Source organism: Ylistrum balloti, unplaced genomic scaffold, assembly GCF_031769215.1.
Source record: "Ylistrum balloti isolate Yb309-2 unplaced genomic scaffold, AGI_CSIRO_Ybal_v1 Utg371512, whole genome shotgun sequence".
NCBI lineage: Eukaryota > Metazoa > Mollusca > Bivalvia > Pectinida > Pectinidae > Ylistrum > Ylistrum balloti.
In genome coordinates, this window is record NW_026782781.1 from 63,770 (window position 1) to 83,508 (window position 19,739).

Genomic DNA, 19,739 nt, shown 5'->3' on the forward strand with positions numbered 1-19,739 from the left:
TTCAAGGCTAAGTTTGTATATATATAAACACTTGTAGGGCTAAGTTTGTATATATATAAACACTTCTAGGGCTAAGTTTGTATACATATAAACACTTGTAGGGCTAAGTTTGTATGTATATAAACACCTGTAGGGCTAAGTTTGTATATATATAAACACTTTAGGGTAAGTTTGTATATATATAAACACCTGTAGGGCTAAGTTTGTATATATAAAAACACTTCTAGGGCTAAGTTTGTATATATATAAACACTTCTAGGGCTAAGTTTGTATATATATAAACACTTCAAGGCTAAGTTTGTATATATATAAACACTTCTAGGGCTAAGTTTGTATATATAAAAACACTTCTAGGGCTAAGTTTGTATATATATAAACACTTCTAGGGCTAAGTTTGTAGATATATAAACACTTGTAGGGCTAAATTTGTATATATATAAACACTTGTAGGGCTAAGTTTGTATATATATAAACACTTGTAGGGCTAAGTTTGTATATATATAAACACTTCTAGGGCTAAGTTTGTATATATATAAACACTTCTAAGTTTGTATATATATAGGGCTAAGTTTGTATATATATAAACACTTCTAGGGCTATATATATATAAACACTTCTAGGGCTAAGTTTGTATATATATCAAGGCTAAGTTTGTATATATATAAACACTTCTAGGGCTAAGTTTGTATATATATAAAGAATTCTAGGGCTAAGTTTGTATCTAGGGCTAAGTTTGTATATATATAAACACTTCAAGGCTAAGTTTGTATATATAAGTTTGTATATATATAAACACTTCAAGGCTAAGTTTGTATATATATAAACAGTTTGTATATATATAAACACTTCAAGGCTAAGTTTGTATATATATAAACACTTCAAGGCTAAGTTTGTATATATATAAACACTTCTAGGGCTAAGTTTGTATATATATAAACACTTCTAGGGCTAGGTTTGTATATATAAAAACACTTCTAGGGCTAAGTTTGTATATATAAACACTTCTAGGGCTAAGTTTGTATATATATAAACACTTCTAGGGCTAAGTTTCAAGAAAGATAAACAACAACACCTACAGAGATAAGTTTGTAGTCATTAATCACTTATAGTGCTAAGTCTGTAGACATAAAACATACAGAGCAAAGTGATCAGAAAGATATACACTTACAAGGCTAAGTTTGTAGAAAGAACTCTATTAAGAATGGCATATCCTGTTTCAAAACTGTCTCGTGTACCAGCAGTCACTGTGAACTTGTAACCCCATACTGGCACTCGCACCAGAACTTCCCTGCTACTCTTGAAGCTATAGTATAGAGTATCACCTGTAGGAAAATAGAAAATGTTTGTTATTCCTGATCTGTATATTTACACAAAGTATCAAATAATCAAAATCTGACACTGTAACATGTTTCAACACCTTTATATAAAGCTTTACTACCACGACTTTCATATAGTTATTTTACCTGGTATTCTGATGTTGGCCCAGATGGAATTTGCAGGGCCAGTGAATTCATGTTTGTTTACATCCATGTTGGAGGAGGAGGAGAAAACCAAGACATCATCAGTGTCTCGTACCGCACACCTACTGTCGAATGTCACCTGGAGGTAGGATGCACCTGGTAACTGGATTGACTTTTTGATATCACTAATGTGTCGAGAGTTGTGTTCCGACTCATGGGTAATGGAGGACAAAGTGACCTCCTCCATAAACTGTCCCGCTGTACTGGCAATGGGCACTAGACTGTCTGTCTCACAGTTACGAATTACCTTCTCAACGACCTGTGATAATTAAATAAAAAATTTTTTTACTGGAGACCCTCAACCAGAACCTTCCAACTTCAGATTTATTATCTGTAAGTGTTGTCAGATTTTCCTTTATCTTTTAATTTTTTTTCTTTTATGACATTATATTTTGTTACCTTCTGGAAGCAATCCCTGCTCTCCATCTTGTTGAGGAGATCGAGAATGCATGGAATCTGTTGCACATCCTTGCAGCCCAGCAATTGTGCTGAAATGACATGCCCAGTATCAGGCCATTGGGCCAGGAGACTAATAAGAACTTGACGGGCGTACAGGACAGACATGGCCATGTTGACTTTGAACAGGTAGTCAGTGGAGCCTGCCTTCCCCTGCTTTTCCAGCTCCTGTTTCAGTAGTTCAGCACTTTTTGTACGCTGCTGTTTTTGGATGTCATCCTCTATGTCATTGTCAGGAGCTCGAATCAGTTTCTGTGTTTCTCCACTCTCTTCTGTGGCTTTCTCTATCACCCTGTTACCATAGTAATCCAATAGAATTTATACGATCTACATCACCAAAATTATTTATTTTAAGTTTCCAGAAAATTAATAGGAAATACCTAGCAAATTTATCGCACGTATATCCATTTATCACACAACTATTTATCACTGAAACAAAATATTGAATTTTTGTCCCACATGACTGTATAGATCTTAGAAAAGTGTTAAATAATTGAAAGTGTTTTACCTCTCTGTCTGCTTCATGACTGGGTGGTAATGTATTCCAGTATCGATGACCTTGTCTGTGACATTGGTGATTTGGGTAACCTCTGGGCTTTTTGTGTGTGCAATAGACTCCCTGTAATAGTTGGCAAATGTACAAACAATGTCAAAACAGAACTTTGCTCATCTATCATGACTAACAAGGTTTGTATAGAACCTCCCTAGTCTAGATCATGACTACAAGGTTTGTATAGAACCTCACTAGACTAGATCATGACTAACGATGTTTGTATAGAACCTCCCTAGTCTAGATCATGACTACAAGGTTTGTATAGAACCTCCCTAGTCTAGATCATGACTAACGATGTTTGTATAGAACCTCACTAGACTAGATCGTGACTAACGATGTTTGTATAGAACCTCACTAGACTAGATCATGACTAACGATGTTTGTATAGAACCTCCATGTTTGTATAGAACCTCACTAGACTAGATCATGACTACAAGGTTTGTATAGAACCTCCCTAGTCTAGATCATGACTAACGATGTTTGTATAGAACCTCACTAGACTAGATCATGACTAACGATGTTTGTATAGAACCTCACTAGACTAGATCATGACTAACGATGTTTGTATAGAACCTCACTAGACTAGATCATGACTAACGATGTTTGTATAGAACCTCACTAGACTAGATCATGACTAACGATGTTTGTATAGAACCTCACTAGACTAGATCATGACTAACGATGTTTGTATAGAACCTCACTAGACTAGATCATGACTAACGATGTTTGTATAGAACCTCCTAGTCTAGATCATGACTACAAGGTTTGTATAGAATCTAGATCATGACTAACGATGTTTGTATAGAACCTCACTAGACTAGATCATGACTAACGATGTTTGTATAGAACCTCACTAGACTAGATCATGACTAACGATGTTTGTATAGAACCTCCCTAGTCTAGATCATGACTACAAGGTTTGTATAGAACCTTCCTAGTCTAGATCATGACTAACGATGTTTGTATAGAACCTCACTAGACTAGATCATGACTAACGATGTTTGTATAGAACCTCACTAGACTAGATCATGACTAACGATGTTTGTATAGAACCTCCCTAGTCTAGATCATGACTAACGATGTTTGTATAGAATCTCACTAGACTAGATCATGACTAATGATGTTTGTATAGAACCTCACTAGACTAGATCATGACTAACGATGTTTGTATAGAATCTCACTAGACTAGATCATGACTAACGATGTTTGTATAGAACCTCACTAGACTAGATCATGACTAATGAGGTCAGAACAGAACTGCTGAATTCTGCTGAAAACTAACATGGTTAAAACCTTACTTGTATGGACGATAATGTAACCTACCATTTCTGGCTGAGTCTTTTGATGTCTTCTTTAACTGTCATCGGTGAATTTTCTAGACTGTAAAGAGAGCAGTATACACATATAGCAAAGCTACATACAGTAGTCAGACAACAACAACAAGCAAAGACTGGAGGAAAATCCGGGAAACTCAACAAATCTACCGCGACACAAATTCTCCAGAATTTCTGAGACAGTGTTGATACATACTTCTCTACTATGGCCTTCACTACATCATCAGGATTCTTATCATGCATGTCAAATATAGCTCGTAGGACATCATACGGCACCTTCAGGTCGCTGTGTAATGTCTGTAACCAAAACCAGTTACATTCCTTATTGGATCATACATGAAAATAATTCAATCAAATCTTCAAACATAAAGACTTTTGTTTATTTAATAGGAAGAGACAATATAACACAATCAGCAGATCTTGGAACCTATCTCCACTAGCATATCTACTGTCAAATAATCTCAATGTTCACATCATAATCAACAGACTAACTGATGATCCTGACACCACGAGAGGAATGTCTGACAGCTGACTAGAAATCTCCTAAAGTCAAGGTTCATTTCCAATCACTTTATAAAAAGGATTCAGGTTTAACATTTACCTCAAACATGACCTTTGTCCTCTGGTCAAGGTCAGGGAATGTGTCATTGATATTTGTTGTTTCTGTCTCATCATCACTGCTGTCTGGTCCGCTGTTAAAGCTTGAGGAGGATGAAGTTGATGAAAGGTAGGACATATTGTCATTGTCACTATCGTTTAGAAACTCCTTTTCTGTGGAACACCGCTTTGCTTTTGTACGTTTCTCTAAAGCAGCAGCAAGCTGTTCAGGGTAGGATAAGGCTTTGCTACGTTTGTGAGATGCGCCGACTCCTTCGTTTGTGTATAACATCAAAGACAGCACCTGGAACATCAACCATATGATAAAATAAACCTAAAGCTGAATGCTAGCAACTTCTTGTTTGTGTATACTGTCAACGACACATCTTTTTTGTGTGTAACATCTCATTGAACCACATTAGCAATGACAAAACTGATCTAAATCAGAATATGACTACTGTCACTACTTGGGTATGATAAACATTAACCTGAAGTGACAAGATATTGACAGTACATTAAGTCAATATATTGACCTACAGACCTAGGACTATAAACCACAGACTGCCTCATTAAGTCAATATATTGACAGCAGAGACCTAGGACTATAAAACACAGACTGCCTCAATAAGTCAATATATTGACAGTAGAGACCTAGGACTATAAACCACAGACTGCCTCATTAAGTCAATTTATTGACCTACAGACCTAGGACTATAAACCACAGACTGCCTCATTAAGTCAATATATTGACAGTAGAGACCTAGGACTATAAACCACAGACTGCCTCATTAAGTCAATATATTGACAGTAGAGACCTAGGACTATAAACCACAGACTGCCTCATTAAGTCAATATATTGACAGTAGTGACCTAGGACTATAAAACACAGACTGCCTCAATAAGTTAATATATTGACAGTAGAGACCTAGGACTATAAACCACAGACTGCCTCATTAAGTCAATATATTGACCTACAGACCTAGGACTATAAACCACAGACTGCCTCATTAAGTCAATATATTGACAGTAGAGACCTAGGACTATAAACCACAGACTGCCTCATTAAGTCAATATATTGACAGTAGAGACCTAGGACTATAAACCACAGACTGCCTCATTAAGTCAATTTATTGACCTACAGACCTAGGACTATAAACCACAGACTGCCTCGTTATGTCAATATATTGACAGTAGAGACCTAGGATTATAAACCACAGACTGCCTCAATAAGTCAATATATTGACAGTAGAGGCCTAGGACTATAAACCACAGACTGCCTCAATAAGTCAATATATTGACAGTAGAGGCCTAGGACTATAAACCACAGACTGCCTCAATAAGTCAATATATTGACAGTAGAGACCTAGGACTATAAACCACAGACTGCCTCATTAAGTCAATATATTGACAGTAGAGACCTAGGACTATAAACCATAGACTGCCTCATTAAGTCAATATATTGACAGTAGAGACCTAGGACTATAAACCACAGACTGCCTCATTAAGTCAATATATTGACAGTAGAGACCTAGGACTATAAACCACAGACTGCCTCATTAAGTCAATATATTGACAGTAGAGACCTAGGACTATAAACCACAGACTGCCTCATTAAGTCAATATATTGACAGTAGAGACCTAGGACTATAAACCACAGACTGCCTCATTAAGTCAATATATTGACAGTAGAGACCTAGGACTATAAACCACAGACTGCCTCATTAAGTCAATATATTGACAGTAGAGACCTAGGACTATAAACCACAGACTGCCTCATTAAGTCAATATATTGACAGTAGAGACCTAGGACTATAAACCACAGACTGCCTCATTAAGTCAATATATTGACAGTAGAGACCTAGGACTATAAACCACAGACTGCCTCAATAAGTCAATATATTGACAGTAGAGACCTAGGACTATAAACCACAGACTGCCTCATTAAGTCAATATATTGACAGTAGAGACCTAGGACTATAAACCACAGACTGCCTCATTAAGTCAATATATTGACAGTAGAGACCTAGGACTATAAACCATAGACTGCCTCATTATGTCAATATATTGACAGTAGAGGCCTAGGACTATAAACCACAGACTGCCTCATTAAGTCAATATATTGACAGTAGAGACCTAGGACTATAAACCATAGACTGCCTCATTAAGTCAATATATTGACAGTCAATATATTGACAGTGGAGGACTATAAACCACAGACTGCCTCATTAAGTCAATATATTGACAGTAGAGACCTAGGACTATAAACCACAGACTGCCTCATTAAGTCAATATATTGACAGTAGAGACCTAGGACTATAAACCAAAATATTGACAGTAGAGACCTAGGACTATAAACCACAGACTGCCTCATTAAGTCAATATATTGACAGTAGAGACCTAGGACTATAAACCACAGACTGCCTCATTAAGTCAATATATATTAGGACTATAAACCACAGACTGCCTCATTAAGTCAATATATTGACAGTAGAGACCTAGGACTATAAACCACAGACTGCCTCATTAAGTCAATATATTGACAGTAGAGACCTAGGACTATAAACCACAGACTGCCTCATTAAGTCAATATATTGACAGTAGAGACCTAGGACTATAAACCACAGACTGCCTCATTAAGTCAATATATTGACAGTAGAGACCTAGGACTATAAACCACAGACTGCCTCATTAAGTCAATATATTGACAGTAGAGACCTAGGACTATAAACCACAGACTGCCTCATTAAGTCAATATATTGACAGTAGAGACCTAGGACTATAAACCACAGACTGCCTCATTAAGTCAATATATATTGACTATAAACCACAGTAGAGACCTAGGACTATAAACCACAGACTGCCTCATTAAGTCAATATATATAAACCACAGACTGCCTCATTAAGTCAATATATTGACAGTAGAGACCTAGGACTATAAACCACAGACTGCCTCATTAAGTCAATATATTGACAGTAGAGACCTAGGACTATAAACCACAGACTGCCTCATTAAGTCAATATATTGACAGTAGAGACCTAGGACTATAAACCACAGACTGCCTCATTAAGTCAATATATTGACAGTAGAGACCTAGGACTATAAACCACAGACTACCTCATTAAGTCAATATATTGACAGTAGAGGCCTAGGACTATAAACCACAGACTGCCTCATTAAGTCAATATATTGACCTACAGACCTAGGACTATAAACCACAGACTGCCTCATTAAGTCAATATATTGACAGTAGAGACCTAGGACTATAAACCACAGACTGCCTCATTAAGTCACAATAGTCAATATATTGACAGTAGAGACCTAGGACTATAAACCACAGACTGCCTCATTAAGTCAATATATTGACAGTAGAGACCTAGGACTATAAACCATAGACTGCCTCGTTATGTCAATATATTGACAGTAGAGACCTAGGACTATAAACCACAGACTGCCTCATTAAGTCAATATATTGACAGCAGAGACCTAGGACTATAAACCACAGACTGCCTCATTAAGTCAATATATTGACAGTAGAGACCTAGGACTATAAACCACAGACTGCCATTAAGTCAATATATTAAGTCAATATATCAATGACAGTAGAGACCTAGGACTATAAACCACAGACTGCCTCATTAAGTCAATATATTGACAGTAGAGACCTAGACTGCAGACTGCCTCATTAAGTCAATATATTGACAGTAGAGACCTAGGACTATAAACCACAGACTGCCTCATTAAGTCAATATATTGACAGTAGAGACCTAGGACTATAAACCACAGACTGCCTCATTAAGTCAATATATTGACAGTAGAGGCCTAGGACTATAAACCACAGACTGCCTCATTAAGTCAATATATTGACAGTAGAGGCCTAGGACTATAAACCACAGACTGCCTCATTAAGTCAATATATTGACAGTAGAGGCCTAGGACTATAAACCACAGACTGCCTCATTAAGTCAATATATTGACAGTAGAGACCTAGGACTATAAACCACAGACTGCCTCGTTATGTCAATATATTGACAGTAGAGACCTAGGATTATAAACCACAGACTGCCTCAATAAGTCAATATATTGACAGTAGAGACCTAGGACTATAAACCACAGACTGCCTCAATAAGTCAATATATTGACAGCAGAGACCCAGGACTATCTACAATAGACTGTCTCATTATGTAAAGTTACATCTCTAACTTTGCTCTCAGATGTACAAATTAACTGCTAGGACACCACTATCTATACCCCAGCATGTGTATATTTTTTCATTAATATTTGATAAGAAGTTCAGCAAGAGAAGTGAAGTGTATGAGCCCTCTTATAAAAATAATGAAAATTAATGTATTGAAGTATTTTATTACATAACTTCTCCACAGTTTGTAAAATATCCGTGGACAGAGAGTGTTAAATTAGAAATATACATGTTAGAAAATCTGACCTCTAGATCCTTGAGGAGCCACTGCTGACTGAACTCTGTGCCTTTACTTGCCAGGTGCACCAGACATTGTATAAACCCAGACTCAAACAGATTCTCCACCATACAGTTCTCCATAGACTTGACATTGTTGTTAAGAACCTTGAGACACAGGGATAGCACCCAGACCGTCTCAAGTAACACTTTTTCTTCTACAACAAACAAATAAGTTGTCTTGAATTACACATTCTTTTCTACAGCAGATGCATTTACTTATGTCTCAGTAAAATTCAACTTTGAACTTCGATATTCCTTGGTCATACAAAATAGATCCTCCTATTTCAGAGTAAGATTTCCATGTTGTACAGTTAGGGTGTCAGGCTGAACAGTAAGATTCCCCTCTCATACAGTTTTATTCCCTTGGTTTCCTGGTAAATTTAGATTCTCTAGTTTTGCATTGAAACTCACAGTACAGTAAGACTCACCTGTGCACAATAAGACACACATGTAAGACTCACCTGGGCACAATTAGACACACATGTAAGACTCACCTGGGCACAATAAGACACACATGTAAGACTCACCTGGGCACAATTAGACACACATGTAAGACTCACCTGGGCACAATAAGACACACGTGTAAGACTCACCTGCTCTTATTTTTCCAACAATAGTCTGGATTGTGTTGATAAACAATGTCACATGATCTGTGTCCCATGTGTCTGCTACCAATGAAAGGCAGTCAACAAATTTGTCCTGCACCTGTAACAAAATACAACATTCTTTGAAAACTTTCATCTGCAGCAATAAACAACATACCTTACAAGCTATCTTTTCTGTTTCTGTTTTGTCTAGTTTGTGAATGTGTCACTCCAGTCATATATGACTGATGGTCACAGCTGTGACAAAATTTTTCTGTTTTCTGTACAGATTTGTGTGATTTCACAATTTATTGGTGTACTAAATCATATACAGAGCAAAATTACCATAATAAGCAGGTGTACAGTAGTCTTACCTGGTGATGTACTTGACAGGGTAGTATTACACAGCAAAGTAACTGTATGACACTTGCCAGATTTATTATCTATAATGAGGGTCTGGTATTTGTGGGTTTGGGTAACCTTCTAACAGACTTACTGTGTGACGTTTTCTAGTTTTGATATCTATAATGAGGGTCTGGTATTTGTCAGGGTAGTATTGTACAACAGACCTACCGTGTGACGTTTTCTAGTTTTGATATCTATAATGAGGGTCTGGTATTTGTCAGGGTAGTATTGTACAACAGACCTACCGTGTGACGTTTTCTAGTTTTGATATCTATAATGAGGGTCTGGTATTTGTCTGGATAGTGTTGTACAACAGACCTACCGTGTGACGTTTTCTAGTTTTGATATCTATAATGAGGGTCTAGTATTTGTCTGGATAGTGTTGTACAACAGACTTACCGTGTGACGTTTTCTAGTTTTAATATCTATAATGAGGGTCTGGTATTTGTCCGGATAGTGTTTCAGAACCACTCCCTTCTTCTTCTCCATATCCATATGGTTATACTGGACAAGCGTTCCTATGGTCAGCACCTATAGACACAAAGGATGTATCAGTCAAATCTCTTACAGTTCTAAGGTCTACACCTACAAAACTGTTTTAGTTAAATTCCCATGATTTCCAGCATCTGTATACACTTTAAAATGTTATATTAGGCTAACCACAAGTGTCAGCACCTAGACAAACAAAGGATACATCAGCTGTTTGTCAAAAAAGACTTTTGAAGTTTATATAACTGGAGCATTTCCATATCAGCAACTGTTGTATCATTTTGTTATGGAGTATGTTTCATAGGTAAGTATCTCAATGTGATCATGTCATTACATTCAAAGTATATTTCAAATTACCTTAATATAGGGCACAGTGTTAAGATATTATAATCAATGTAGGGAGTGTTTGGTGATATGACAGAGATATAAACCTCCGGGAATGACTCTATCACTGTAACTACAGATACATACCTCCGGGAACGACTCTATCACTGTAACTACAGATACATACCTCCGGGAACGACTCTATCACTGTAACTACAGATACATACCTCCGGGAACGACTCTATCACTGTAACTACAGATACATACCTCCGGGAACGACTCTATCACTGTAACTACAGATACATACCTCCGGGAATGACTCTATCACTGTAACTACAGATACATACCTCCGGGAATGACTCTATCACTGTAACTACAGATACATACCTCCGGGAACGACTCTATCACTGTAACTACAGATACATACCTCCGGGAATGACTCTATCACTGTAACTACAGATACATACCTCCGGGAATGACTCTATCACTGTAACTACAGATACAAACCCCCGGGAATGACTATCACTGTAACTACAGATACAAACCCCCGGGAATGACTATCACTGTAACTACAGATACATACCTCCGGGAACGACTCTATCACTGTAACTACAGATACATACCTCCGGGAACGACTCTATCACTGTAACTACAGATACATACCTCCGGGAACGACTCTATCACTGTAACTACAGATACATACCTCCGGGAACGACTCTATCACTGTAACTACAGATACATACCTCCGGGAACGACTCTATCACTGTAACTACAGATACATACCTCCGGGAACGACTCTATCACTGTAACTACAGATACATCACTGTAACTACAGATACCTCCGGGAACGACTCTATCACTGTAACTACAGATACATACCTCCGGGAACGACTCTATCACTGTAACTACAGATACATACCTCCGGGAACGACTCTATCACTGTAACTACAGATACATACCTCCGGGAACGACTCTATCACTGTAACTACAGATACAAACCCCCGGGAATGACTATCACTGTAACTACAGATACAAACCCCCGGGAATGACTATCACTGTAACTACAGATACATACCTCCGGGAATGACTCTATCACTGTAACTACAGATACATACCTCCGGGAATGACTCTATCACTGTAACTACAGATACAAACCTCCGGGAATGACTCTATCACTGTAACTACAGATACATACCTCCGGGAATGACTCTATCACTGTAACTATAGATACACACCTCCGGGAACGACTCTATCACTGTAACTACAGATACATACCTTCGGGAACGACTCTATCACTGTAACTACAGATACACACCTCCGGGAATGACTCTATCACTGTAACTATAGATACACACCTCCGGGAATGACTCTATCACTGTAACTACAGATACATACCTCTGGGAATGACTCTATCACTGTAACTACAGATACATACCTCTGGGAATCCAGCCATTACAAACAGAGCAAAGATGGAAGGTAAGTCTAGCAGAGCCGTCAATGACTGTACACAGGTGGTCAAGTGGTGATGGATGACGGACCGCCAATCAGAGGAACTGTATAGATTCTGAAGTATCCTCGCCACAGAACACGCCCACTCAAGTCCACACCTACATACACAAGGGTGCACTCACTACACATCAACTATGTTTGCATTTTGATAATTAGTAATTGTCCATTGATAAATGCAGGGAATTATCCTGGTACAACCTGTCAACAAATTCTGATATAAAAGAATTACGATGAATTATTTTTAGGAGTCAGTGACATTAATGTTAAGTGTTGTGACTGAGAAAAATGACAATGTCATGATTTCAAGCTATCTTTCACATGGACAAAACTGACAAAAGGGAACAGATGGCTTGACCGCTACACAGACTTGAGAATGTCCTACTAAACACATACTTTTCAAGGCAATCTGCACCAAAAGAAAAGAGGTATTTGATAGTCCTTTGTCCCTCAATGTAGTTTTCCAATTTTGTGACTGCACCTTGTGTAGACTTCACTGAATCATCAGCAACCTGTGGGATTCATGTAGTAGATATTATAACTATGGAGGATATAGTAGACTTCTAAAAATGATTGAATATTTACTTAATAAAAACATGTAAAGAGACATGAATACATCAGTGCCTTGCTACCTTTTGTGAAACTGCATGAATTTGCAACTTGTCAAATTTATTTCCTTTCTGATAACTATTACAAACTGTAAATTTATTCAGTTTGTTATTGCTAGTCTGTGTGTGTTCTTGTTAACTAGCCTCTGTATAAATGTCCTTAACCCAGGTAAGTACAAACAGATCTCCAGAATAGTTAAGATTTTTAAAATTCCTATTACGTTTATGTAACTGTTACTCCAATGATAAAAGGCACCTGACTAATACAAGGTATTTGATTGGCTATTTGATGTTTATACCCAGTGACAATGCTATATCAACAAATACTATTTACAGATTTACCTTCAATCGAGGTAAACTAAAACCTCCTACCTTTGGGGAACACTTTGTAAGCAGTGGGCCGAGCAGTCCCATGGCTAGGTGTCGAGTGTTCACCTCATGTCCACTCTCCCCTCTGTGAACCAGAATTCATCAAGGTTTATGTAGGAATATAAATTAAAACTGTTGTCAGTAAAAAAAATTACTGACAAAGAAAAAATATCAAAATAATTTGATAAACAAGAGACATATGTTCCTGAATTTTGGAGGCTGAATTTTCCTATGAAAGTGGCTCAGAATTAAATATGTTTATTAAATGATACAAAATCTGACAGACAGCTGTTACAGTCATTTCTGTCTGAGAAACAGTATAAAATACTTCAAAAGTTGAATTCAAAAGCATCGTGGGGATCTATTTGAAAAACTGAGAAAAAGTGCAAATTAGATATGATAGGTGGAATATAGAGTCAACTAGAGAATCTTTAAAACTGGAACCAGTGAATGCTTCCTAAACAAGAGGCCCATGGGCCTTAACGGTCATCTGACATAAAATACAAGATTTCAAATTTTGAACGTAAGAAGAAGTTGAAAATTTGTTTTCAAGATGGCAGCCATGGCGGCCATGTTGGATTTCGGACCAACCAGAAATTAAAAAACTTTGGTCAGGATCATGTCGTGATCATTTAAGGTAAGTTTCAGCTCAATGAGACATGTAGAACTTGAGAAGAAGTTGAAAATGTTTACGACAGACAACGTAGGATGCACGGACGATGCCGGACAAAAGGCGATCCCAATAGGGTCATATGACCTAAAAATTTATTGGAAACAAAATTTTACAAAGGGCAATAATTCTGTAATTAAGGGGCTACGGGCCCTGACTTTGCTGCAATGCACATAGTCTTAGTATGACAAATGAAAACATGAAGTTTCATTATCCTAATTAAAATGCAAGCCAAGTTATGCTCTGAAGTCAAACACTCTGTCTAAAAGGGTTTTTGGGCCCTGGATTTACACGGACATGAAAGAACAGACAGAAAGATGGATGGACAGATGGACAAAGCCCTAACTTCATGCTCCATTCAAAGTTGTTGGGAAACATAATAAAATCATTCTTATGTGAAATATTAACTTACTTGGCAATCTTGAACAGCAGATGTATGAATTGATCCGTGGTGAAGTTATATGTAACTCCAGTTGACAAGATCTGAAATTTGTAAATCATACTTAGTAAACGTCTGAGTGTTACATGACAGAAGCTTTGAGTGACAAGGAGGTTTGATTTATCCAAATAATGATACTTTATTGTAATTAAATCTGAAATTAAAAGATATTTGGCCTTATGTTAAAAGAGAATGAAATGTAAACCTTGTGATCTTGTGGAATCATTGCACCAAGCAATCCCATGATCCTCTCCTGGGAATGAATGGCAAAAGCCTGCTCCTGTCTGGTCTCCAAGCGAAGTAGGCCGCCCTGTAACACTTCCTTGGTACTGTCTGGTAGCAGGAAATAAACATATGCACAGAGTTTATCCACAATATGTAAAGAGAACCTTGCTAAATCATTCATGACAAATTAGATCCCTGTAGTGCTAATATCTACCAACACATTAATAATGCAATAATTTCTTCATCAGGTCTGTAATGCCTGCAGGGTAGACTAATATCAGCTACTAAGCTGTAAGGTGTATTTTATCTTATCTAGTTACATACATATAATGGAACAATTCTTCCTGTCTTCATTATTAAGTTACTGACTTCAGTGATATGAAGTACACAAAACTTATAACCAAGTATGTACGATTAAAAAAGAGCTGACAGGATTGTTATAAATATCCCCTGACAACTAAGAATTACCTTCAGCATCGTCTGGGACCTGTTGGAGACAGTGGGTTACAATCTCAATACACTCCTGTTGTAGGTTGGCAGCCAGCTTGACGTAGTCAGAGTCTACCATACTGTTGGGGCTATCTGTGTGAATGATGTCGCCAGTAGACAGGGCCAATACCGTGAACAGTAACCAGACATGTTGGTGAATGTAGGCCTGGATCAGGGAGTCCGAGTCTTGTGATGGCCGCACTGAATAGATTTAATTTAGCCAGAAGTCTTCAACTTAATGATCCTCAAATGTTTAAAGAAATGTGATTTAATTACGTCCTCGGACAAAAATTAGTCAGTCACTGTCTGAGCCTGCTTTTCTAACAACTGTGAAATGGACTTACATATACATTTATAATGTTACCTTTATTGGTCAGAGATGTTGTCCTTAGGGACATCATTGTCCCTCATTTAGACAATCTGGTCAGAGATGTTGTCCTTAGGGACATCGTTGTCCCTCATTTAGACAATCTGATCAGAGATGTTGTCCTTAGGGACATCGTTGTCCCTCATTTAGACAATCTGATCAGAGATGTTGTCCTTAGGGACATCATTGTCCCTCATTTAGACAATCTGGTTAGAGATCTTGTCCTTGGGGACATCGTTGTCCCTCATTTTGACAATCATTTATAGCCATCCTCTCTCCATGGATGACAATGCTATACCATGGCGTGCTAGAACCGTGCAAGATAACCTATATCATGAGGCCATTAATTTTACACCCCGGCCTGCCCCGTCACCAGATATGAACCCAACAGACCATGTATGGGATCAAAATGGAAGAAATATCAATAATCTTGCTTTATCATTGGCAGATTTTCCAAAAATTTAAAAGACTTGTCCAGGGTATTAGGTCACGTATTCAACAATTATACTGGAAGTGAGCAGATACACACATTACTGAACTTAATGACAAGGCAATGTTAAATGTGAATGTGTGTCTTGACATCAGCTCTGAAAGAACTGAGTCTCTGTTTTGACGGGTACACATTAACTTGAATCAAAATGTTTTAGTACAACATTTAAACAAACTCCTGACACTCCTTGCAACCAATGGCAAAGCACAGTATCAGATTTTGGTCCACTCGGGTTTGCATATTTATGCCAGATATTTGGAGAATTAAATTGTATAAAAAGTTCCTAACTTAAATCCACTCTCTGTGTTATTTCAATGGGTAGAAGCATTTCTCAAAAATGCATGACTTTTGTCTGGGTGTTTATAACAGAAAAACAGAAGAAGAAAATAACTTATCATAATGAAAGGCCCATATATCTGAGGTACAAACGGTCTAGGATTGGCAGGAAATCACTGGTTCCATATGTCAATTATATAAAAAACAATGAAATTAATGTCTTTGATGGACTGTGTACTTACATTTGATCATTGGAAACTTTGTGATATCATGACTTGTTGTGTGTCTGTAAATTAAAAAATACAATTCTCTCTTTAAATTAATTACTTTAAAAAATACAATTCTTTCTTTAATTCAATGACTGAAAAACAATACAAATCTCTCTTCAATTTAATAACTGAAACAATCCATTTCAGATTTTTTGTGATGGTATCTTTGCAGTGACTATGAAGTTGAGAACAGATTTTGTATATCCTACAATAAGTCAAGAAGTTAACACAATACTTATTCTCTATATATCCTTCAGTGAGCCATCAACACAATACTTATTCTCTATATATCCTTCAGTGAGCCATCAACACAATACTTATTCTCTATATATCCTTCAGTGAGCCATCAACACAATACTCATTCTCTATATATCCTTCAGTGAGCCATCAACACAATACTTATTCTCTATATATCCTTCAGTAAGCCATCAACACATAATATTCATTAACTTAACATCTGGCGATGCTGAACTACAAAGCTATGTTGTATTTTTATGCAAACAAATGTCATACTTACTCCGAGGGAAATTTGCCCTTTGAGTGGCAGCCGAGACAGAGGTCAAAGTCATCACATTCATTACAATGGATTCTGGTACCAACTATAAAGGCCTGACACTTGTTACACTTGTACCTGTAAAACAGAAAGGTCAACACAAAGGTCAGACAAAACTAGTCACAGAAATGTCAAAGGTCAACACAAAAGTTACACAAAACTGGTCAAAAGACTGGTCAGACAACAATAGTCCAGTCAGAGATGGAATATGTTATGTTTCTTCATGCGATCCAAAACTTACACCAGATGGACCATGTCATGTTCATCTGTGTGATCTCCTTCTGGTTTCACCCCACCAGCGTAGCAAGTGGCACACAAGTCCATATCTACACACTGTAGGCATCGGTACCGCCGACCAGGGAGGGTCACAGAGCAGCCGTCACAGCTCACTTCTACGTCCAGAAGGTCACAAAATCTTGCCACAAACATCTGGACAGCCTGTAATGTCAACATATTTCACTTACCAGAGGAGATTTAGAAGACTGGTTTAGGTATGCTAAACATATACATCAGGAGTCAAACTTTATAGAATAAGTCAGGCCCATAGTTTTGTACTTCTCTCCTTAAAAGGCATCAATGGACACTAGTATACAAGACAGTAAAAACAAAGCTAAATAAAATTATATGGCAACATAGACTATTGAAAGATTAACAAAGCAAGAATTAGGTTCACAAATGGCAATATATGTTTATAATGAAAAAATTACAAGCCTGATACACAGGACAAAACAGAAAGGATATAAAAAAAACTGGCTACCAACAGTGTCATATCTGGACAGACACAGGCTACCAAACTAGGTTATGTCTGGACAGACAAAGGCTTTACCAGCACTAGATTGTATCTAGACAGACACAGGCTACCAAAACCAGGTTATGTCTGGATGATTGTGTCTTAGCAGACACAGACTACCAAAACCTGATTATGTCTAGACAGACAAAGGCAAGAGTTTGTACCAACAATTGATTTTGTCTGGACAGACACAGGCTACCAGCACCAGGTTATGTCTGTCTGACGAAGGTTGCCAAAACTAGGCTACCAGCGTATGGTTGTGTCTGAAAGACGTTGGCTACAACACCAAGTCTGGACTGACAAGCTTACCTTTCTGTTCTCTCGGGAGCCATGGTCCATTTTGTTGCCATTGTACCACTGATCAAAGCCACTCTCACATTCCTCAAACCATGCCATGCACTGTTCGTAATAGCGGATATCCTTCTCATCCTCTTCCTGGCTGAGGGTACAGTCCCGCATCTTTACTGTTTCTGTTACGAAACGTCACCAAAAACCATGTCAGTTACCATATTACTGTCAATATACTTATCATCAGTAATTTAACCCTTATCATCAACGTTGATAACCATAGAATCAACATTTACAACTCACTATCTCAGTCTTCATTACCTTTAGCGATGCTCAGGAAGAGGGCTGGAAGTTTTACCTCAGTGACAAACATCAGATCATACGGCTGGAAAATAAACAATAACAAACTTACATCAATTAAAAAAGTAGGTTATTTTCTTCATTTTAATACATCATTTCACTATGCAAATATAAAACAGTCACTTTTACTTCTCACTTCCCTGCTAAAAAGTCAGGATAAGATGTGATAATGTAGCAGAGAGTATTTGTAACAAGAGGCCTAGCCGCCTTCACAGTTACCTGAGATAAGCAATATTGAGTATAAAGGTTAAAGGGAAAGCAGCTTCCAAGTGTCATGAAAAAGAAATTGTGACACTGATGTAGTAATGGGTGTAGAGAAGAAGATTTTTGAAATTTAAGTCAATTTGACCCCTTTTGACCCATCAATCAGCCCCTTTGGGTCAGCCACCATCAATATGGGCATAACATATAGCCATCCTCCCATCACTCATAATTCTAAACAAGTTTGAAATGTTTCAACTGGATCTTAAACAAATTAAACTCAAAAATCTGTTTTATCTATATAAACCATAGTAAAATTTACTCCCTCCCCACGAAGAAATGCGAGACCCTGGAGCCATGAAATTCACAAATTTGGTAAAGCACCATAAGATGCTTCCATCCATGAAGAGTATTTGATTCTACCATATCTGGGTGTGGTGGAGAAGATTTTTGAAATCTGAGTCAGTTTGACCCCTTTTGGTCCCACCCCTCGGGCTCCTGTGGGGTAGGGACCGTATAATACATTGTTTTGGTTGATCTTAGGTCAGGGAAGATTTCTGTAAAATTTCATTGAAATTGGTTCAACGGTTTTTGAGAAGAAGTAAAAAATGTTTAACTGTTTATGGATACACGTCACACAGTGCTGGAGGTGATCGCAATAGGTCACAATGAGACTTTGGATCAGGTGACATAATAAAGAGTAAAAATACACCTTGATGTATCCCTGTAGAAATAATATGAAACGGAAGAGCAACTCTAGCAGAATTGATGCAGTTACAATCTCCTTAGTAATTACAGTTACCAAGATAGAACTGAACTAAGTATTAAAGGTAGAGAAATTTGGTGTCTTTATTTCTGTATTTCATAAAAGAAGATACAATTCAGTGTATTTCTGTAATTTCTAAATGTTGAGAAAATTTGGTGTCTGTATTCTAGCTGATGATCTTACCTGCCATTCCATGTCTAAGAGGTGTAGTAAACAGGCTTGGACATATTCATATGCTGGAGCAATTTTCCTGAAATGTAATTTTGAAATATATTCATACAGTCAATTGATGAGTATCCTGAAACTTATTATTACAGTCAAACCAGCATTTAAAGC

At 37.4% G+C, this 19,739-nt stretch overlaps 1 protein-coding gene across 1 annotated transcript in view; it reads right to left on the reverse strand.

Moving 5' to 3' along the window:
• LOC132562789 (zinc finger ZZ-type and EF-hand domain-containing protein 1-like) overlaps positions 1 to 19,739 on the reverse strand; it is a 62,813-nt gene that overhangs the window by 8,747 nt on the left and 34,327 nt on the right. Inside the window, exons 48-69 of the mRNA XM_060227559.1 lie at positions 19,587 to 19,653; positions 18,398 to 18,461; positions 18,098 to 18,258; positions 17,240 to 17,436; positions 16,963 to 17,076; positions 16,419 to 16,462; positions 15,023 to 15,244; positions 14,535 to 14,662; positions 14,303 to 14,373; positions 13,224 to 13,305; positions 12,640 to 12,755; positions 12,173 to 12,344; positions 10,324 to 10,455; positions 9,529 to 9,640; positions 8,903 to 9,090; positions 4,465 to 4,764; positions 4,060 to 4,160; positions 3,853 to 3,909; positions 2,485 to 2,595; positions 1,920 to 2,268; positions 1,464 to 1,779; positions 1,169 to 1,322 (exon numbers count right to left, since the gene is read on the reverse strand). Coding sequence (XP_060083542.1) covers positions 1,169 to 1,322; positions 1,464 to 1,779; positions 1,920 to 2,268; positions 2,485 to 2,595; positions 3,853 to 3,909; positions 4,060 to 4,160; positions 4,465 to 4,764; positions 8,903 to 9,090; positions 9,529 to 9,640; positions 10,324 to 10,455; positions 12,173 to 12,344; positions 12,640 to 12,755; positions 13,224 to 13,305; positions 14,303 to 14,373; positions 14,535 to 14,662; positions 15,023 to 15,244; positions 16,419 to 16,462; positions 16,963 to 17,076; positions 17,240 to 17,436; positions 18,098 to 18,258; positions 18,398 to 18,461; positions 19,587 to 19,653 — 3,258 coding nt within the window. The remainder of the gene's footprint in view (positions 1 to 1,168; positions 1,323 to 1,463; positions 1,780 to 1,919; positions 2,269 to 2,484; positions 2,596 to 3,852; positions 3,910 to 4,059; positions 4,161 to 4,464; positions 4,765 to 8,902; positions 9,091 to 9,528; positions 9,641 to 10,323; positions 10,456 to 12,172; positions 12,345 to 12,639; positions 12,756 to 13,223; positions 13,306 to 14,302; positions 14,374 to 14,534; positions 14,663 to 15,022; positions 15,245 to 16,418; positions 16,463 to 16,962; positions 17,077 to 17,239; positions 17,437 to 18,097; positions 18,259 to 18,397; positions 18,462 to 19,586; positions 19,654 to 19,739) is intronic.